At 40.5% G+C, this 23,898-nt stretch overlaps 1 gene segment (V, D, J or C); it reads right to left on the bottom strand.

Moving 5' to 3' along the window:
• Positions 1 to 210: 210 nt before the first annotated feature.
• Positions 211 to 23,898, bottom strand: part of LOC137535940 (Ig lambda-2 chain C region-like) — a 49,816-nt gene continuing 26,128 nt past the window's right edge. Inside the window, 4 exon segments of the C gene segment in view lie at positions 211 to 473; positions 1,539 to 1,645; positions 3,230 to 3,247; positions 5,383 to 5,709. Of these exon segments, the coding sequence occupies positions 453 to 473; positions 1,539 to 1,645; positions 3,230 to 3,247; positions 5,383 to 5,709 (473 nt within the window).

The following is a 23,898-nucleotide window of genomic DNA, read 5'->3' as shown; positions in this document are numbered from 1 at the left end:
TAAAAATAGGCAGTTGCAGCCCAAGGGATTTGTATATAAATAAAGGGGGCAACTATACATGAATATTAGTCATAGAAGAGAGGTCTGTACAAGGAATAGGGATGGGGGTGCTGCACATGGAAGGGGAGCTGCAAGAAAGTTGGCCTAGGGACGGAAACAGTATAAATCTGGCCACACTGTGAAGAATGAAATCAGCTCAGAAGACAAACATCATGCACAAAACTCTTTATTGACACGTATATATTGCACACAATAAATAGCACAAACACCACACAGAATTGCACAGCCTGCTTGGCCTGAGGGGCTTCCAGTATTCGGCACCTCATGTTATCACTTAGGCCGGATTCATCTTTCTCATTCTGGTTCCACTGATCTTTTACACACATGTATATATTTATATTAGCGCATGAAGCATACAGGTTGCATTGAAGCACTTATGTTTGAGCGATTCCTTAGTAGGATCCTGCCATAACCTAGAAGGAAAAAGATAAAGCACATCAGTGTCGTATGGTATATATTGATTGTTTCCATCTAGGGGTGTGAATGCAAACTATAGGGTCCCTTTTGTACCCACTCCTACTTTAGTAACCCCCGTAGAGTGAAGCCCCAATCAATAAGTGTGGCCATCATGAACCTCCCACCCAGATTAACTGCATTCATCTTTGCCAACTGAATGGAGACTGCTCTTTGATCTCTGATAGCAAAATAAATAGGAGATTGGGCTTACTTCAAATACATCAAGTAGCTTCTGCGTGCAAGCTACACTGACTGAATGCAGCAAACTGTTTTTTTTCCCTTAGTGTGCAGCTTTCTGTTTGAAAAATAAACAAGAAGGCTCCTGTCACTCAGTATTAGCCGATTGTAACATGGGCAGACTAGTAATTTTTACACAGGTGACATGTCTCTGGTGTAAAGGCAATAATGTGGGCAATAAGGAGCCGGGAGGCAAATCTTTAATTGTATATTATGCATTAGAGCTACCATGGCAGATGATGTTGTTTTTTTAACTCTTTCATTCTAGAATTGGGTTTAATTCTAGAATGCTCTCCATGGATAGAGAAAAAGGGGGTGACACCATTCCACCAAGGGTGGACTCAAGATATCAACAAAGTTGATACCATCAACATCTGATTTAATAGACTTTGATATATTTGTTATATTCCAGGCTATGGAGGTTTTATAGAGTAGAACTTCATGTAAACTTGAAGCAGTGTAACGACAACTCATCATGGGGCCCCCATGAAACTTTGATGGGGGTCCCCAATGCTCACACCCCTTTCCTAGCCTCCCATTGATACCCCTCACGGCCTTGGGGCCCATCCCACAAGGGTCATAAAACAAGTGTGACCATCATGATCTTCATAACCGTCATAAGCTTAGAGACAAAGACACCTGATCAATTGTATTAGGGGAAAGGAAGGTTAGTAGTCGGGCCTCCCGCAGCTCTGGGTCCCCCTGTGATCGCAGGGCCTGCTCCACTCTAGTTATAGAAGAACAATGAAGTTTACTGATTGCAAGTGGTTTGATTCTTTAGTTACCTTTTTTCTCCAAATCAGGATAAGAACTATCAGTGCATAAGCAAAGCTTTTGAAGAAGACCAGGATGTAGTACACCTTCCCTTCATTAATGTACATCCCAAATTTCTCTGCAAATAGAAAAAAAAAACAGACCCTGATGAATCTTTAGACTCCAAAAGTAGTGATGAGCTGAAATTTCACATGTGCATAATTTTGCACCATAATTTGCTATTACAACACAGTAGAATATTGTACCGTGTTTGCTATCAGTGTAAGCAAGAAGTTTTGAATCAGGATGATACAATTTATTGGTTAACTTACAAGAAAGGGAGTAAGCTTTCGGCTATGAAGCCTTCACCACACAGGAATCAGACTGAGGAAGGCTTCATAGCTGAATGCTTGCTTTTTTTCTTCAAATTTAGCCAATAAATTGTATCATCCTGATTCAAAATGTCTTCTTGCTATTATGACAAAAAATTGTAATTGATAATTTTTGGAAAATGTGTAATTTATTTTGTCATTATTTGTAACTTCATGTAGAATTTTGCATTAAATTGGGATTTTGTGTTTACTTTTGGTTACTAATAATTTTATGTTTGACGTGAAGAATTACATGAAATTACAAGTAACATGAAATCATATTTTTCGTGGTTTACAGGAAAATTTCATACAAACATTTTCAATAACGATTATAATTATAATTATAGAAATTTTGTGACATTTTGCGAAATGGTAATTAGCATTTAGCACCCCCCCCTCCCCCCCCAGGGAGTCACATGCAACACAGAATCTCACTGATGCCCGGCTCCAGCGCTGCATAGTGGAAACGAGCCCTCAGTGACTGCACGATATGGAACAGTAGTTGTGAAGTACTCTTTGCAATAAACGTACAGCGCAGAAGCACATGACAGTAGTGTTCAGGCTATTAGTGTCCATTTTCAAATACACTGAAGCCTGCACTGCATAATGCTTTCATTTTGAAACCAGTTATTGCTTCATACTAATCCATTTGACTTTCTGCAGGACAGTTGCTGCATCTTGGGTGGGTTGGCCTTAGTAGGTATGGGGTGTGGCTTTGTACAGGACGAATGGTAAGAAAGGGCAGTTTCCAATTCCTTGGAAATTCCAATTTCTGAAAAATGCTGATTACCAATACCGCGGCATACCGGCTGTAATCTGTATTTTGATTTCCGAGTTTCCGAAACCTCTAAATAGTTACTCTAATTGGCTAGATACTTCTGATTCAAAAGCATTGGACCACTCAGAGAATGCAGAATCTTTCTATGAAAAATGGAAATTACGGGATTTCGGAAATAATAGGTAGTACTGGACCAATCAGAGAATGTGGTGATTTACCGCAAAAATCAGAAAACCGTGGAAAGTTTAGACCAATCAGAAGACTCTAAAAATGCTTGCCAGTATCCCAGTCTTGTGATTGGTCTGTAACTACCACAGCAATCTAATTTTCGAGGAACAAAATTTGCATTCTGGAAACTCGGTTGCCGAGTTCCAATTTCCCGATTAGAATCGGAAATTTTCATTCCGACAGAAATTTCCGACCATCCCTATTGTACAGATACAGGATTGGTCTGTGTTTAGATTGGTAGATCTGTTCTACACATGCTAGTGCATTTTGTATTCCTTTCTCACTAAAATCAGAAAAATATCTTAAAACAAATTCTTTATAAAGCATAAATCATCTCCAGACTCACCTTTAGGAACTGCACAGTCTGAAATAGAAACAATAAAGAGAATACATTAGTATTACAGAATAGGTGTGCATGCAGTCTAAAGCAGTAAGCATGCGTTCGCTAATCGCTATATGGCATTGCGACACACTGCGCCTCACTCACTAAATCATCTCTAGAGATCTCCAGATATTTTCAGAATGGTATCATATGTGATCTACTAACCCTGGATTTTTAAAACATTTTTTCTCTATTAGGTGGTAAAAGATTTCAGTCCTTGCCTAGGCTATTTTGGGGTTCATTCACAAAAACCTATTTCAATATAATTTGCCTTCTTAAAACAGAAGGTATTTGTGATAATTCAGTCTTAACCACTCTACGACTGCCTAACGCCGATCGGCGGCCACAGAGTGGTTCCCTAAAGACCGCCTAACGCCGATCGGCGTCAAGTCCTGGGGGACGGAGATTAGCGGGTATTCTGAGCTGTCCCCAGGAGAGGCTGACAAAGTAATCCCTTTCATAGGTTGATTCCTATGAGAGGCAATCTTGGCGATTGGGTCTTCGGGGGAAGGGGAGGCATAAATGTAAAAAAAAAGCAATTTTTATAAAAAAAAAACAAAAAACAGTTAAATTGATTTAAAAAACACAACACATGGCAGCAGCAATCAGATGCCACCAGCAGAAAGCACTGTTGGTGGCAAGAAAAGGAGGCAAGATTCATTTGGCTGCTACGTTGTATGGCTGTGCAACAAACTGTTAAAACGGCAGAGTTCTGAATTGTAAAAAATGGCCTTGTCACTAGGGGGTGTAAGCCTGTGGTCCTCAAGTAGTTAAGTGAGCGACTGCGGTCTCCCATAATGCACATGGCTGAATATGCAAATTATCTCTTTATGCCCCTGAAGCCAGGCTTACATCCAGAACTGCAGGTGTACAGCAAGCCTATAGCCTTCAAGTGACCCTGAAGCAAGATTTAGACAGAAAATTAGGTACTCACCTATTTGGAAGGAAGGCTCTGGATCCAATAGAGCCTCCGCGTTCCTCTCTACATGCCCTCATTCCAATGCCCTGCAGGTCCAATAGCTCTTCAGGATTCTATGTGCAGGCTTCGGAACTACTCGTTTCCCTGAGTACGTCCAAAGGCAAAATCCTTTGGAAGCATTTGGGAACACGAGTGCTTCCGAAGGCTGCTGAGGAATGCTGAAGGTGGGAGATCTGAATTGGGAAAAGTGGGGGAACAAGGAGATGAAGAGAGGACCTGGAAGGCTCTTTGGGATCAAAAGCCTTCCCTCTAAATATGGACTGTATATACTCGCATATAAGCCAAGGTACCCACTTTTCTCTCAGAAACCAGGAAAAAGTGATTGACTCGTGTATAAGCCCCCTCCCTAGTATAGCCCACTCCACAGTTCCCATATGTCCCCTCAGTACAATTCAGCTCCCCTCCTCACTGTCAGATGTGCCCTAAGGATGATACAGCTGTGTCTCAAGACGCCACAGAAGAAAAATCCTCGATCATTGCACTGCTGACACATTGCTTGCTCCACAAGCCAGGGGACACAGGTAGTCTTGAGCACTCTGCACACCATGTTGCAGGAAATGCGGGCCACAGACACAGCAGGGAGCCAGCTGGCAAGAGCAGGATCACTAGTGCATGATCCTTACACTCCTCTGCCAGTAACAAAACCTGCTCCACCATCTGTTCTGCTCCACTGACTCGCATATAAGCCGTTACATTTTTTTTGTGCTGAAACATTAGGCTTTTATGTGAGTGTATAAAGCCTGGTACAAGCCATGCAATTTCCCCTCAGATAGATTGGTCGAATAGATGATTTCTGACAGGTCCGATCTGATTTCTGATCGTTTTTCTGATCGATTTGCATAGAAGTGATAAAAAAATCGATCAGAAAAGGATTGGAAGTCCGATCAGATCTGTCAGAAATGATCTATCGACCCATCTATCTGATGGGAAATTGCATGGTGTGTACCAGGCATAAGGTATTTTACTTTTTGTTCTAATCTCGCTTCAGGCTTTCTTTATCTCCTTATCTGTCTTAACTCAAGATTTATCTCTCCTTATCTGTTTAATCTCAAGCATGACCTGCATAGCAACAGGTGCCGAAAAAATTGACTGTTCATCAAGTACTGATTGGATATGACTCCGCACTGTTGACTCTTACCTAGTTCTCCTGCAATGACTTCAGATTTCGTCATGTTTTTACTTCCTACAAAGGCTGCAGCGCATTTAAAGAAATTGCTAGGGTTGAAATATTCACTTCTGGTCAGGGAGAGGCGTGCGCTGGTGTAGTAAGTGGAGCCGTCTTTCTGTGGCACACTCTGATACATCGGTAATGTTTCAGCTTCATTCTTATACCAATATATCCGCACATGTTCGGGGAAAAAGCCACTGGCCACACACACCAGGGAGATAAGGTTGTGGTCTTTCAATTCGTTCTTGTTGGGGGGGAAAATCTTCACCTTGGGTTCTAACTGCTTCTCATTCTCTCCTGCAAGAAAGAGACAAAAAGTCATTCCATATGGCAAAGTGTAAATGCAGTATTTGATAATCAAATATACACCAAAAAATATTATAATAATCATAATAATCATATTTTTCAGGGGATCTCTGCAGAAGGTCTCAGTTCCTCCCGTTCTCTTTAGGGACAAAGAGTGTCAGTGGCTTATTTACAAATAAAGTTGGTGTTCCGCGACAGTGCCTACCAGACCCAACTCCCCCCTCCATAGTGGTGCTAATAAGCTCATAAGGAGAATTTTCCACTGATCACCAGTCACGTTTATCAGTCGGCGGCTCCTGAAATGCTACGATATTCCAGATGTACTTAGTACTTAGTACTCGTACATGTATCAAGAATGAAACTACCATATAAACCTACTGGGTGGCATCATATAAAAAAATTGGTAGGAAGGAAACCATATAAATCAGGTAGCATGGGTGTATTAACAAACTATTAAATGTTTTAGAGTCAGTGTTCGCCTATTTCAAAATTAAGATCTTCCTAATGCCTAATCCTAACCTCCCCCTTCCATTGTAACCCCTCACCTTAACCTGAGTTTCTTCCTGACGTCCAACCTGTACCCCACTCCCAATACTGCAGAAAATAGCTTGGCATTTTTTCTCGGAGAAGAGAGGGGAGGCGTAGCCAAGCGCTGGAAGTGGAGTGATGTGGGTGGGGTCTTCGGGATGGCTTAGTGGGACAAGACACTGCAGGTAAATATAACTTTTCATTACAGTATCGCTGTAGGATTTTGTATTTCAGCATGGAGATCCTCTAAGTGTAACTAAATCCGAAAAAGAAATCCGAAAATGTAAAGGACTGTTATCTGGGGTTTAGCTATACTATATAATGGCCAAGCCTCAGCATCCACTGAAGTATCAGCTACGTATATGTGGAAGCACGGTGGCGTTGTGGATAGCACTCTCACTTTGCAGCGCTGGGTCCCCGTTTCGAATGTCAACTAGGGCACTATCTGCATGGAGTTTGCACGTTCTCCCCATGTTCCACCAGACACTCTAGTTTCCTCCCACAGCCTAAAAACATACCAATACGTTTATTGGTTTCCCCTTAAATTGACCCGAGACTACAATGACTATGGTGGGGATTGGATTGTGAGCCCCTCTAGTAAAGGACAGCTAGTGACATGACTATGTACTCTGTACCGATGTTCCACCAGACACTCTGGTTTCCTCTCACAGCCTAAAAACATACCGATTCGTTTATTAGTTTCCCCTTAAAGGGACACTGTAGGGGGGTCGGGGGAAAATGAGTTACCCGCTGATGTCAACAGTAGCGTACTGTGCAGGCAGGCAGTGTGTGTGTGTGTGTGTGTGTACGGTGTGTGTGTGTGTGTGTGTGTGTGTGTGTGTGTGTGTGTGTGTGTGTGTGTGTGTGTGTGTGTACGGTGTGTGTACGGTGTGTGTGTGTGTGTGTGTGTGTGTGTGTGTACGGTGTGTGTGTGTGTGTGTGTGTGTGTGTGTGTGTGTAAACAACGGCAGTGATAAGCTTACTTGTTTGAGAACACTATTAAGAAAAATTTTATAATTTAAAATACAGGCAAATACATACAATAAAGAAGTATATTTTTTCCATAGTAAAATGAGCTACAAATTACTTTTCTCTTATTTTGCAGTCACTTACAGTAGGTAGTAGAAATCTGACAGAACTGACAGGTTTTGGACTAGTCCACCTCCTCATGGGGAATATCAGCATGGCTTTTATTGTTTATAAAGACACTCTCTGAGAAGGATTTATATAAAGATGCTGGGCAGCCTCCATGCTCGCTGCTCACTTTTTTGTCAGTTGGACGGAGCAAGTGCTTTTGAAAATAAAGAAAACCTTGAGAAGCTCCCATGAGAAGATGGACTAGTCCATTCTGTCAGATTTTTACCGCTTACTATTAGTGACAGCAACATCGGAGAAAATAAAATTTAATTTAAATAGTACTCACTTTTCGGTACTTTTTCAGTTGTAAACTGCTGAAAAGTTATTTTAAATAGACAATTAAGATTATCTCCTAGCAGATAACTCAGGAGAAAAAGTTATCTGCCTATGGGCCATTGACATTAAAATGTCATTTAAGTCACCAGTAAGCAAGTACTTAAAATACGTTTATCTTTGTTTTTTTTTGGGGGGGGGGGGGGGGGGTCGATTGCAAAGTACTGAAAAGTTTTTTTTTTTTGAAGAGAAGATGAAATTTTTGTTCCTAGGAGAAAACTCAGGAGAAAAAGTTAATTGCATATGGGCCACTGTTTCAGTTAAGTGCAGGGATTGTGGGGCCATATTTTTCAATTTTTTCAATTTGCTATTTAGCTATTGCTCACATTTTACTGATAGAGAAAAATGTACATATCCATTCTACTGTTCACAAAAAATAAAAAAGGAAACAAATCTACAAATTCACTAAACTTCCTTTTAGAGGTGTTCGCTTAAAAGCTGACAATCGACAAACAATTTGTATACATGAAAAAGATATAAAACATCATTATAAGCTACTACTGCTAAAGAAAAAAAAAAAAGTGATTCATTACACAACGAAATTGTGGTGGCGCTACGTACTCCGGCTTCCTGCTTCGGTGAACAGCAACATATCAGTTTATACAATTTTAACCCTTCTTTTTTAAAACTTTGAAGGGAGATGTTAGCTTAGGAAGCTGCAAATATTCCTGAACTAACAGTACCATGAATGGCTGCACTATGCTGAAATGCACAGACTCACCCAGCACGCTAACAACAGTGCCACTGCCAAACATCACATTCGAGCTAGCACAGTGAGGGGACACTACTAGAAAACCTCAACAGGCCATTGAGGGACTATGTGGCACCCTCAAGAAACTTTTTTGCCCTGTGGTTGTCCAAGAACCGCCAATCCCCACAGGCCATAACAGAGTTTGGCTTGTGAGGTTTGCTGAACCTTTTAATTTCTTAATGACTCTAAGCCTTAAAATTGGTCAACGTTGCCATGAACATTTCTTAATACCTCATACTATCCCTGATCACCTATTTTTTTATCTGACCCAATGCCTTAGGGCCTGATACTAGGCAGGGAGAAGTGCCTTGTGGCCTTCATACCTTAATTATAGAAAGATAATGAGACTACGCTAGATTGAATTTTTGTAAAGCTATCGCAGTAATTTACACTACAGTGCTCCGCCAGTCGTCACCATAATACGGGTCTCTACAAAAATATCTTTATTTAGACCTACCAGAACGACGTGACTTCTGAATAGATGACTAAAATTTCTCCCCAGACCAAGTCAGGATCGGTCATTTAAAAATGTATCTTGTTTTTAAGTGTTCAACCTTATACACAATTATTCAATGATTTTGAAGTCTAAAAAAAAACATTGCAGTGTTAGTGTAGTTTGCCAGAGGTCCGTAGCCCAAAACGTAAAACTGACACTTTCATCTGCCACCTGAAGACCAAAAATTGTTCCATCAGGGATTGTTTAGTCCAAAAACATTTTATATCAGTAGGCAGTCCTACAACAAGTCTCCTGTCCTAAGACTCCACTGCACCAGCTGCTTTACACATAAGAAAGGATAATGGGCAGTGGGGTGACAAAGCCTTTTTTGCATCGGATCTTTTAATCTTATGATTAAAGAGAGGGCAACAGAAGGAGGTTGAGGAGACTGAAACAATACTAGAGGGATTTTTCTGATGGAGTTGAGGACATATATTAGAAATAATTTGGATATGCAGGCTAAGTCAGACCACTAGAGCCCAGTCAGGCTTGGGTAATTAGCGCTTTGGGGAAAAGATAAAGCTGCGTATACACATGAATCCATAAATAAATACTAATCTTTATCTAATGTATTTTGTGGCCATGAATTCAACCATTTTCAAGACACCAATCAATGGGCTCGATGTACTATTCGCTGTTAAAGTTCCCATGCGCAGGAAGCATGTGGCAATTCTACCAGTGCTGATGCTGCAAGAATACCACTCGTTAACTCATTAACACTATGCATGTTGCCGGGTTAATGTGCACGTTGCTCTGGTAACGCGCGTTCATCCGAGCATTACCTTTGCAACATGCACGTTAACCTGGTAACATGCGTACCGGTAATAAGTTAACAGGCAATGTTCTTGAAGCGTTTTGACTAGCAAAATTGCCACACGCTCCCTGCGCACGGCAAATTTACCTGAGTATATTGCATCAGGCCCATGTGCCCTTATTAAATTCGCTTCTTCTCCAAGGTTTTCTCCTAGTCGATTGTTTTTTTTTTTTAACATCTGTTAACATTGCTTTTCAGGACTCTACAGTTGAAAAGGTACCAAAAAGTAGGTGAAAAAAGTACTGCAAAAATTATTCTGAGTACTGTCTTGCTTTTTGGTGGGTTAAAAGCCATTTCATTTAGAAGGTGTGAGCATATCCCCTGGGGGAAAACTCAGGAGAAAAAAGTTGATTGAATAGGGGCCATATGTGTCTAGAACACTTTTACATTCTGGTTGCACATTTACGTTGTATGAAGTTTTAGCATGTATAATTTTTTTTTGCAGTGTCCAGGCACAGAGAAATGTCCTCACCTCTGGGCAGTTTTTTTTTACTGATACTAAAGGTACCCATACACTTATAGATTTGCATCAGATTCAACCATCAGATAGATTTCTGTCAGATGCCTGTAAGGTCGAATCTGACAGGGATCTATCTGATGTGCGCCACACACTAGGATCAGATTTCCAATAGATTTCAGAATTAAATCGATTGAAAATCGATTGAAATGTAGTGCTACACTATTCAATCAAATGCAACGCTATGAACCATCGATCGGCTGCCAGCAGCCGATCGACCTAGTTTTTCCACCTGGACTGATTAAGTAAATCCACCGATCATGCTTCCTGCTTCATTGATTTCCAGCCGATTCGATCAGAGCGGTCGAATCGGCCTTATATCAATGGCAGAAATCGACTCATATTTGGTGTATGGGTACCTTAAGACAGAAATGTAAATACAAGCACTTTAATGCCTAATTGTCCACTACTGACTACTTAGCCATGCCTCTCTGAAGTTACAGAGTCAACATATGGCTGATGTTTTTTAAATCTCTGCAGCATTCTGTGATCTTGCTGTAAACATAGTAGATTTGCTTAAGGGTTAATGTTCAGAGGCTCAGACATATCTTAATGTATTAAGGAAATAGGAACGTTTTGTTGCTTACCCAAAACAGCCAGAATGGTGCCACTTCCAAAATATTGCCTCTCAGCATTCACAGCTGCAAACTGGCGTACCAAAACCTCCCTGGCAGTATTGTCATACACATCATGAAGCCACAGAATAGACCAATTACTAGGCTCCATTAGTGCAGTAACTACAAGTCAATATATTCTGTACAGCTCTGCGGAATATGTCGGCGCCATATAAATACTTAAATAAATAAATAAAAGAGAAACTACATGCCGCCCCAAAGCAACCATTTGTTTCCATGCAACTATCGGCATTCCATTTGTGTTATACTGAACTTTCCAAAGAAACGCTAGAGTTATCTCCTATTAGATAATTTTCACACCTTATCAATAAAATGCTTTTTTAAACCACCAGCAAGCAAGAAATAGAATAATTTTAACAGAAAATACTCAATAACATTGCTAGTACTTTTTCATCTACTTTTTAGGGCAGTTATTTAAAAAAATACGTTGACAATGTATCTCTTGGGAGAAAACGCAGGAAAAAAAAGTTTATTGAATAAGGTCCTAAATGGGTTAATGTCCTTGGCACATCCACTGTTATATTCAGCATAAGCCTCAATGGTCCTTATTCAATTCACTTTTTCTCTTAAAATTTCCCCTATGTTATGTTGTCACACCTTATCAATAAAATGCCCTTTAAGCCACCAGAGAGCAAGAAAATACTCAGAATAATTATGACAGTACTTTTAAGCCTACTTTTTGGTACTTCTTTAATTGCAGTGAGGAAAAAGTTATTTTACATAAAAGATGAAAAATTATCTACTAGTAGAAATCTTAGGAGAATAGGTGAATTGAATAAAGGTCGAAAAGTCTTTATCTGCTAAAGTGGTTGCAACTATAATTGTCAGGACTATTCATGAGAACTTAATATAATACCACATTTGAGCAGCTAGGCACAATGACTTGGTTGCGTAAACTGATATTCTAGTTTGCTTACTGACAAAGACATACAACGGGAAATCAAGGTCTCTGAGGGACAAAGCTGCACAGCACTGGCACATATTATTAACACACAACGAAGATCCCTCACCTTTGTGACTTACCAAGGACAGAGAGGATTGTTCCAACTCCAAACTCTTGCTTGCTGCCTGTATTCACAGCCACAAGTTGGTGTATAAAAACCTCACAAATCACACACCTGCATCCAGTGCTGTGCAATTCCAACCCTCAAACTATGCATACAGTCAGCATTTACGCATACCGTAGATTCTATGTTTTATAAAGAATGGACACCACAGCCTTTTAATAATGGATACTTAAAACAGTAGACCATGGTCTTGATGGACCAAGTTGGGCTTTGTTGAGGTTTGTTGTTCCGACATACAACACTCAGACATCCTAGACTGTATAGATTAACTCACCAAGAACCGAGAGGACTGTCCCCCCTCCAAACTCCAGCTTAGTGCCAGTATTCACAGCCACGCATTGGTGTATAAAAACCTGACCTTTGCTACACTTACAAGCCAAGCACTCCAATCCCAACCCTCATCTGATCAAGCATTCTTCAGAGTACTTAAAATATTTAGTTTAATTTATAGACGCTATGGCCTGCTCAAAAATTCAAAAGAGGTCTACAATGGTTTGATGCTTATGGCCTTAAAGGAGCAAGGTGGACTGTCTTGATGTTCATTATTTATACAACAAATAGATATTATCCACCACTTACCAAAGACTGAGAGGATTGTTCCCACTCCAAACTCTTGCTTGGAAGTAGTAGTCACAGCCACACACTGGTGTATTAAAACCTTCACGCTCACACTCACAGTTGTCCAGTGTCCACCTCCGACCTTTAGGGTCTGCATTCAGGCCAGTTTATTAAGGCATAGACAATGATTTTACTTAATGGACATTGATTATGGCCTTTGACTTAACCAAGGTGAAGGATCATGTCCTTCAAAGTCCAAGTTGGACAGCGCTTGTGATTATAATAAAACCTAAGATAAAGATATTATACACTATAACTTACCAAGAACAGATAGGATTGTTCCCTCACCAAACTCTTGCTTGCTGGCAGTATTCACAGCCACACATTAGTGTATAAAAACCTCATAGTTCACACACTTACCTAAAACTCTAAAAATTCGAGTCAGGGCCAAAGAACTGGGCAGTATATCTTGCATACCATGTTGGAGTTTTAACCAAAAATATACCCAGGCTTATTCCATTCCTGCACAGATTTTACCAAGTGACAGTGGGGAAGCAGACTTCAGTAACTTGCCAAAGTAAATATAAATGAACACAGTGAATGCATAAACATCTTGGCTAATTATGCATCACTGTTTCCCCTAGTTTTCTTTCATTAACCTCCTTGCCGGTTATCCCGAGCTGAGCTTGGGGTAACCTGCGCAGGAGGATTGCTCTGGCCCTGGGCCGATTTTCGCACATTTTTTTTCTACACGCAGCTAGCACTTTGATAGCTGCGTGTAGTATGCAATCGCCGCCGCTACCCGCCGTGCCGCCCCCCCCCCCCCCCGACCCCTTGCGCAGCCTGGCCAATCAGTGCCAGGCAGCGCTGAGGGGTGGATCAGGACTCCCTCTGATGCTGATAGCTGCTCAGCGGCTATCATGTAGCTAGCACTAGGCTAGCTACACGATTAAAAAAAAAATGTTTAAAGTGCTGCGCCGCCCCCTTGCCGACAAAATTGGAACGGGAAGGGGGTTAAAGCAAACCTGAAGTAAAACAACAAAAAAACAAAAACTTATGATAGAATGAACTGTATGTGTATTAAGGATAACCAATAGAACATTAGTAGCAAAAACGAGTCTCATATTTTTATTTTCAGTTTTTTTTTTTTTATAACATTGCATCATTTTGTCATATTTGCAGTTTAGAAACCACAATCTGTTTTTTAAGCTATAAATGAAGCAAAAATACCCTGACCTTCCCTGCAGTAAAACCTTATCTCAAGCTGTCTTACTGTTTCTTGGCTGTTTATGTGCTTCAGAAAACAGGACTGTATTCAACCCAGTGGGTGGAAGAGCTCAGAGAAGCTCTTTTGCATAGATAACAACTAAGGTTTTTTAACTCTTCCTGTACTGGAAAACAATATGAGACTCTTTTCTTTGCTGCTAATGTTCTATTTCTTAGCTGTACTACATATAGAAGTGATTATCTCATACATTTATTTTCGCTTCAGGTTTGTTTTAAAAACTGATGTTAGCAACTGCAGTGTGTAAACTTTTTTATGATTTACAGAATCTTTACCTAACATACAATTTTGTTTAAAATTTCTTTACCCATTGTTACTGTCCTTTTGGTGATGTTGAGAACTTTGAAGCAGCCATAAGTAACTATCAGCCCTCTGCAGTCTCCCGTATGTCTTTGTTAGGCAGTGGCAGTCTGACAGAGTGTTCATTGCCACTGGAGATTTTGTAAAGGGTTCACATGACTTTGTATCACGGTGGTACCACTACCCACGATGTTACACAGTGTGACAAAAAGTCTTTTTTTTTTGGCTTTTGCACCTGTGAGTTGGCCTCAGCTTTTACCACTGAAGCATATTTGTATATGTGGTTATATGAAAGAGGATGGTAGTGTGTTATTTTACTTGTAACAAAAACCAAACAAAAAAAGTTGAGTTATATTAGAATATTCTGTATGCTTTTATTATGATTTGGTCCAAGGGTTAATAATGGTGGAGTAATTGTTAGTGCAATTAAAAATGTATCACACACTGTTCCCAGCTTTATTTAGTATCAGCAGTTTTATACTGTAATATTAAGGTACAACATTGATGATTACTATACTGGATGTGATTCTCTTTTAAGTTCACTAACACGTTTTGTTATACAATTTTTGTAGTCTCCTTTTTGAGACACTATTAATTTGTAGATTGTGAGAATCATCAGTGATTGCTACAAGAACCAAAACTACCAGGGGAGCAGACTGTGCAGACACAGGGAGTTTCAGGACAATGGGAGGACCCACATTCGTTACCCTCCCTCCGTCTGACATGGGGACTGACTCCACCTTCAGAGCAGCTGTTGCTAGGAAACCATGGTGGCCCAATGTATGACGATAGTCCTTCTATCTTGAATATTTTTATATTGCTATTAATAGAAAAAATAAAATGAACACATAACAAATTAAAAATGGTAGACCATTATTACTGTTAATAAATAGGTTTTGATAGAGTGGAGCAGTTTCACTGTCAGTAACAGTGTTTTTAGTAGGAGGGCTTTCCGGTCTCTTTTAGTCCACTATATTTTCCTAGTAGTTTGTTTAAACCCCCGAGCTGCTTGGTTAGTAACAGTGATGAGCGAAAATGCAGATATTCTTTTTGCATTAATTTTTTTGCGTAAATAATGAAACTTTCGAGCGAAAATGCCATCGGAAATCATTTTGTAATAAGTTAGTGATTTTTGATGTTTTTTTTTGAATTTGCACATAAAATAATATGTAGGTAGAAAAAAACACCAAGTATTGTCACGGTTGCAGAGGAAGTAGTTTGTGCTTAGTGCCAGTTTACGGGGCCCATTCACACTAGGGCAATTAGCGGGTAACTACCGCTAATCACCAAAGCGCTAGCGCTTTTTAAAGCACCACTGCTCTTCTAACCTATGACAGTGTTCTTACTGCTGCGATTGGCGCCGAACGCAGGCGTTTTTGCAATTAGCGCAAATCGTGAAACATGTTAGCTGAAGCATTTTTGCCGTTATTCTGGTGCTTAGTAAAGCGCTGATCGCGATCGCTCTGAATCGCAGAAGTGCCCAGTGATTTTTACGGCGCTAATCACGGTAAAATCACTCGTGCAAAATGCCAGTGCTAATCGCTAGCGTTTTGCAATTTCAGATGTGACACAGGGCCTTAGTCATTCTTAGCTAGCTGCAGACTAAAATGAAAATATGAATTTCTATAGCATTAAATTACCAAATCTTCTTTTTCAGTTGAAACTGTTCCTGAATAAGCTTAACTTTGTTATTACATATCCCATTTTGTATTTTTAGCTATTTTTTGCTTATTAAGTGCCTAAAAAGTTGAAAAAACATACAAAGAAGTAATTTAAACCCCAAGGTCCACCGCATTGTGCTACACGCAAGGAACTTGCAGAGTGTGTGCATACATTTGCATAAACGCTTTCATACATTAAGAATTACTGATAACAGCATTTCTGATACTGATATACAGCAAAACTTGTCTGGCAAAGAACAATACGTGTAAAAGTACTCTCAAAGCGTCTCCTGTTATATTTACAATAAGCAACTGAGCCCAGGCCAAGCTAACCCATTGCACTGTTTTTAAGGGTAACAGTTTCCTTGAAATTAGCTGTTTCTTTAGTTATTCTTCACTTTGGTGACAGAGTTTGAGACTTCAGCAGTAAATAACTTTGGATGAACATTAGAAACATTATTCCTCTTGGGCAGCCAGTCCAAAGACATTAATCCGTAAAAGAGTAGACTAGAAACTTACCCAGTACAGAAAGGATGGTCCCTGATCCGAAATATTGTCTGTCGTAGCTGCTCACAGCCACAAAGCCCTGTACTAAATCCTTCTTTTTCTGCCCAGACACATCCCACATGGGAATAACATTTGGGTGCTTTTAGTGCTGTTACACTTACACTCCCATGTCACATAAAAGTGATATGATGCAAAAGACGTGGCAAACAAACAAACAAATAAATATGCTGTGTTTCTTTTCTTCTTTCTCTGCCTGAAAGAGTTAATTTTCAGCTATGCAACTGACAGTTTCTCGCCAGTCATGACCCAGTGGACTATAGCATCCCTCCCTGATAAAGAATACAGCCATTAACATTTTTCTGGCAGGTAACTGGGCTTCTGAGATACATTAAAAGGTCAATAGTTCATATATTTTAGCCCTCTGAGACATGGGACAGGCTGGGTCATTGAGCTGAGACAAAACAATAAATCTACTTTTTTTTTTTTTAGTTTTGAAACATAACATAAGACTATGGGATATCTAAAAGTTATTTTTAGAAGTAGGAGGATAGATGCAATTGTTTATCTCATCAATATATTTTCACTTAAGGTTCACCAATATCACTCTGATATTGATGCCATGGTATTACCACTATGCACTAATCATATTCAATGAAAGGGGGAGGGGGGTGCAGGTAGTGTGACTGCACAATCTGTACAATCACTTTGTGTTTTCTACTCACCCAAAACACTGAGAATGGTTCCTCTTCCAAAATATGCAACACTTGTTCCGTCCCCACAATGTTCCGCTGTACTACAAAAAAGACACTTTGGGGCTAATGGCATTTGGTGTTTTCTTTTTGTCTTTTTTTTATTTTTGTATGTGTTAGAAAATGAATATTGTATTGTATATTGATATTATTGTAGTGTGTTATAACTCAGTTTGTTTATAGTAGCACAGAAAGAAATATTATAAGGTGACATTGGTCTGATGGCCCACTGGGCCCAATCCAATTCCTAAGTTTTCTCCTAGGTGATCAAAAATATTTTTGACAGCACTTTTTCACCTAACTTTCGGTACTTTTTCAATTGCAGAGTGTGCTGAAAAGTTATTGTAAACAGAAGATGAAAAATTATCTCCTAGGAGAAAACTTAGGAAAAAAAGTGAATTGGATCGGGCCCATTCCCTGTTCTTTCTGACTACCGATAGTAAAATTATTTCTAATTCATACACCTGCATTTATTATTATGTGTGTTGAATATTATGAGCATAATAAAATCACTACAAAGTTGTACTGCTTTCTATTTCTTTCTAACATGGCCACAATGACATCTGTTTTGATCAGGGGACCTACATATTATTAACCCGATGTTTTTAATGTTTTTGGGTTTTTTTCCTATTTTTTTCTGATCAGTGCATGAAACATTTGTCCAGCTTTTCCTAAACCTGCAACAAGAGGGCACCAGCGTTCCTAGGATGACAGACCCTAAAATAAAATGTTAATTTTACAAAGTGTCATCTATTTTTTTCTCCAGTCAAGTGGTGAGTTTTCTGAGAAAATGGTGCAATTGTAGTTGAAGGAAAAGAGGTTCAGTTTGCACCTGTGACAAATGTACTTTACAATAAAGGGTGCTTTTCATAGTATTATGTATATATATATATATATATATATATATATATATATATATATATATATATATATATATATATATACACACTGTATCTCTATCTATCTATCTATTATATATATCATTTTTTCCTTAAAAAAGTGGCTTGATGGTTTTTAGGTTTTTATTGATGAGAAACATAGGAAGAGTGGCCTTCATTTGTTAAAGCATTTTACTAACATATGTACAATCACAGTGGCTGGTGTGTTTTGTAATCTATTTTGGGTTTTAGCTATTGTTTGTGTGTCTAGTGAGGAAGTTTCTCCTCACAATCTATCCTGGAGACCTGGATGGACCTCCACAACTTTAGTAAGAGACCTGCCGGTCTCAGGGACAGGATTATCGATTGATTGCAGAGACACAGATACTGATCATTCACCTAATCTGACTACCACAAAAATAATAGTATACAGAACAAGAAGACCATAATAAACAAATCACTTACCCAATACTGAAAGGATGGTTCCTTCCCCAAAAGTCTGTGCGTAGGAGCTACTCACAGCCACACACTCCTGTATTAAATCCCCTAATCCAACACTAGATGCCAACAGGCAGATATTGCATATATTACTCACCCATTACCGGGAGATTGATTTAGCCCCCCAAACCACTGTCTGCTGGCATTGATCATCACTCCCGCATCCAGTCCTCTATGCATTCACATAACTTCTTCTCCAGGGACAATAATAAGGCATTACATTTTACACTCACCCAATACAGACAGGATGGTTCCCCCTCCAAAATATTGTCTTTGGTTGTTGCTCACACAGCCACTCAAACCTGTATTATATCCTTCAAGCTAATACTGAATGCCAACAGTTCTCTATAAACTTACAGGACTTTTTACCAGGTACCAGTATTGAGATATGAAGTGACCCACTCACCCAATACAGACAGGATGGTTCCCCCTCCAAAATATTGTCTTTGGTTGTTGCTCACACAGCCACTCAAACCTGTATTATATCCTTCAAGCTAATACTGAATGCCAACAGTTCTCTATAAACTTACAGGACTTTTTACCAGGTACCAGTATTGAGATATGAAGTGTCCCACTCACCTAATACATAGAGGATTGTTCCCCTTCCAAAATATTGTCTTTGGCTGACTAGCTGTTTGGTTGCTCACAGCCACGCAGCCCTAAACCTAGTATTAAAGGAGTTATCAGGGTAAATTAACCAAAATAAGTGCTACTTACCCGGGGCTTCCTCCAGCCCCAAGCTCCCAGCATGTCCCTCGCCGCCGCTCTCCCTTCAGCAGTTAGCCGCAGCTCCCCGGTGAAGACGTCAGGCTGACCTCCTGGTCGGCCTGTACTGTGCCTACACGAGCAGCGCTGTCAATCACCGCCACGTGCACCGGAGCGGACTGCGCAGAACTACTGCACCTGCGCAGTCCACTCCGATCCTCGTGGCGGTGATTGACAGCACCGCTCGCGCAGGCGCAGTACAGGCCGACCTGGAGGTCACCCTGACGTCATCGCCGGGGACTGGGAGGGAGCTGCGGCGAACGGCTGACTGCAGAGCTGCGGCGAGGGACATGCTGGGAGCTTGGGGCTGGAGGAAGCCCCGGATAAGTAGCACTTATTTTGGTTAATTTACCCTGATAACTCCTTTAAAGGACACCTGAATTGAGTGATATGGAGGCTGCCATATTTATTTCATTTTAAACAATGCACATTGCCTGGCTGTCTTGCTGATCCTCTGCCTCTTTTAGCCATAGATCCTGAACAGGCATGCAGATCAGCTGTTTGGCTTAACTCTGGCTGCAATTATTGCATGCTTGCTTCAGGAGTGTGATTCAGACACAACTGATGCATGACAGATAAGCAGGACAGCCAGGCAATGACCATTGTTTAAAAGGAAATAAATATGTCAGCCCCCTTATCCCTCTCACTTCAGTTGTTCTATAAATGCCAGGAAACTGAGACCAGTAGCAATTTATCACTTAATACAAAATTCCTCAGATCATTTCTTACTTTTTATTAGGTAACACTGAGATATGGGCCCTTCAGTTCACGTTTTCTCCTAGGTGATATTATAACACCATCAATAAAATGTCCTTTTAAGCCACCAGCAAGCAAGAAAGTAGTCAGAATAATTACGAGAGTACTTTTTCACCTAGTTCTTTGTATTTTTTCAGCTGCAAAGTGCTGAAGAATTATTTTAAACAGAAGGTAAAAAATTATCTCCTAGGAGAAAACATGAATTGAATAAGGGCCATAACGTGTTCTACTCACCCAATACAACGAGGATGGTCCCGTGTCCAAAATACTGTCTTTGGTTACTGTTCACAGCCACTCAGCCCTGTATGAAAACCCTAATACTAGATGCCAACCAGGAGATAATGAGCCCAATCCAATTCACTTTTTTCTCGTAAGTCTTCTCTTTTTACTATTAGTTCACTCAGCCAAGTCATTGTGCCTAGCTCAAATTTGGTATTATATTAAGTTCTCAAGGATAACCCTGACAATCATAGTTGCTACCATTTTAGCTGGTGAAGAGACTTTTAGGTCCTTATTCAATTCACTTATTCTCCTACGATTTATCCAAGGAGGTACATTTTCATCTTCTCGTTAAAATAACTTTTCATCACACTGAAATTAAAAAAGTACAAAAAAGTAGGTGAAAACGCTCTTGTCAGCAGTATGGGGGGTAGTGTTTAGCCCTCTCGCCTTGCTGCACTGGGTCCCTGTTTTGAATCCCAACCAGGGCACTATCTGCACAGAGTTTGTATGTTCTCCCTGTGTCTGTGTGGGTTTCCTCCGGGCACTCCAGTTTCCTCCCACATCCCAAAAACTTTCAGATAAGTTAATTTGGCTTCCCCCTAATTTGGCACTAGATTGTGAGCCAGTTAAGTGACAAGACAATATACTCTGTACAGCGCTGCAGAAGATGTCGGCGCTATATAACTACTAAATAATAATAATGTCAAAATTATTCAGATTTTATTGCTTGCTGGAGGCTTAAAAGGCATTTTACTGATAACGTGTGATTTATCACTTAGGAGAAAACTTAGGAGAAAAAGTGCATTGGTTCGGACTCATTATCCATATGAATTGACCACAGGCACTAAAACTTATGTGAATCTTCATACCATATTACCAGGTACAAATAATGAAATATGAAGTGTTCCACTCACCCAATACAGACAGGATGGTCCCCCCTCCAAAGTACTGCCTTTCATTGCCGCCCACAGCAACTCAGACCTGTATGAAATCCCACCACTTGCTACAAGATGCTGATAACAAGATTATATGTGTCATCCACCCAGCCACTGCTGTAAGTAGAAGCTATGGGATGCCATTATTAATGGGCTCGAGACCTAGACCACCTAAGAAATAATAATGAAGGACCACCTGGGCCTCCTTTCTAATCCAGAGCTTCCAAAACACTGCCTCTTTAATAATGCATTCCTGTGCATAGAAATCGAATATCTCACTCACCCAATACAATGAGGATGGTTCCTTCTCCGAAGTACTGTCTTCTGGCATTGCTCAGTCATTTATCGCCATATGGCATCCCTCAACCCACTGCTAGATGCCAACAAGCAAGTATTGGTAGATAATGGTCAAAAACACTCATAGTTCACATGACTTCATGCCACATGGCATTGCCAATAATTAGATGCTAAATATTTCACTCACCCAATACAGAGAGGATGGTTCCAACTCCAAAATACTGTCTATCATGGCTGCTCACAGTACCTCAGACCTGTATGAAATCCCACCACTTGATACAAGATGCTGATAACGAGATATTATATGTATCATCCACCGGGCCACTGCTGTAACTAGAAACTGTGGAACTCCATTATCAATGGGATCAAGACCTAGACCCACCTAGGAGATGATAATGATGGATCACCGGGACCCACCTTCTAATCCAGAGCTTCCAAAACACTGCCTTTCTAATAATTCCTAACCTTCTACCTGTGCATAGCAATTAAATATCTCACTCACCCAATACAATGAGGATTGTTCCTTCTCCAAAGTACTGTCTGCTGGTGTCACTCACAGCCACTCATACCCGTATGATATCCTTCAACCTACTTCTAGATGCCATCAAACAAGTATTGCTAGATAATAGTCACAACCACTCACAGCTCACATAACTTCATACCACTTGTTATTGGCAATAAATGCTAAATATTTCACTCACCCAATACAGATAGGATGGTTCCTACTCCAAAATACTGTCTCTCGCTGCCGCTCACAGCAACTCATCCCTGTATGATATCCCTTAACCTGCAACATGATGCCATCAAGCACATGACATTGATCAAAGCCAACTAGTTATGGGAGAATCATTTTAAAGAGAAAACACCACTCACCACACCACCGTGCCAATATGGGAGAAGGACCAGGTGTACCCAGTCCACCAAAGCAAATGGCATAAGTCCAATCTTTGTTGGCAAATTGTTCTGGACAGAGACATATCAGCTCATGCATATCGGAGTATCATTGCTATGCCTAAGGAGTGAGTTTGCGCTCTGATACGTCTCTGTACAGAACAATTTGCCAATAAAGATTGGACGTTTAAGCCGTTTTGTTGAGCAGACTTTCCTTCTACTTGTAGTTATGGGAGAGTTCACCTAACGTCATATTAGATACCAATCATGTGATGGTCAATGTTTCACTCACCCAATACAGAGAGGATGGTCCCAGCTCCAAAATATTGTCTTTCACCACCACTTCTCACAGCAATTCATTCCAGTATAATATCCTCCAATTTCCTTCAAGATGCTACTAATGGGATACTGAGTATATCAGACACTTATCACACTGACTTAAAACTGTTTCTGTGCACTGGTCACATAATCCTCATATCTACCACATGACAGCAAGCAGAAATCAAACATCACTCACCCAATACAACAAAGGTGGTCCCAAAGTGTTATCTCCTGGCCTGGTTTCCAGCAACTCAGACCTGTATAACAGCACTCAAAATCCTTCCACGGGATATTAATGAGATGTTAAAAGCTTCACTTACCCAAAACAGAGAGAATGGTTCCTTCTCCAAAGTACTGTCTACTGGACTGGCTCACAGCCACTCAGCCCTGTATAATAACCCTCAAATTCCATCCAGATGGTATTAATGAGATGTTAAAGGGATCACTTACCCAATATATAGAGTATTGTTCCTCTTCCAAAGTATACTACACTGCCGGAGCTCACAGCCACTCAGTCCTGTATAAAATCCCTAAGCCTAGAGGTCCCATTGCCAACAAGCACATACTGTATAAATCACTCACCCAATACAGAGAGGATGGTTCCTTCTCCAAAGTACAGTCTGCTGTTGCTGGTCACAGCAACTCAGCCCTGTACGAATTCCCTCATTTTCCTGGCAAGTGCTCAACCTCCCATGCCATCTAAGTGATTGCAGATTTGCGCAGTAATGGTGCCCGGCGTTAATAAAGACAAAAGACAAAGACAAACACTTATATCGCGCTTTTCTCCTGGCGGACTCAAAGCGTCAGAGCTGCAGCCACTAGGGCGCGCTCTATAGGCAGTAGCAGTGTTAGGGAGACTTGCCTAAGGTCTCCTGCTGAATAGGTGCTGGCTTACTGATCAGGCAGAGCCAAGATTTGAACCCTGGTCTCCCGTGTCAGAGGCAGAGCCCTTAACCAGGGTGGCTGGATAGTGTAACGGTTAAGGGCTCTGCCTCTGACACAGGAGACCTGAGTTCGAATCTCGGCTCTGCCTGTTCAGTAAGCCAGCACCTATTCAGTAGGAGACCTTGGGCAAGACTCCCTAACACTGCTACTGCCTATAGAGCGCGTCCTAGTGGCTGCAGCTCTGGTGCTTTGAGTCCGCCAGGAGAAAAGCGCGATATAAATGTTCTGTGTTTGTGTTTGTAACCATTACACTATCCAGCCATAGAGAATAGGGTTTACCATACTCTTGGGGGGACATTTCCTTTCAAATTATTTAAATGTACTTGTAACCACT

The sequence above is a fragment of the Hyperolius riggenbachi genome, chromosome 10 (assembly GCF_040937935.1).
Source record: "Hyperolius riggenbachi isolate aHypRig1 chromosome 10, aHypRig1.pri, whole genome shotgun sequence".
NCBI lineage: Eukaryota > Metazoa > Chordata > Amphibia > Anura > Hyperoliidae > Hyperolius > Hyperolius riggenbachi.
Note: the sequence above shows the minus strand (reverse complement) of the source record. Positions and strands in the feature narration are given on the sequence as shown.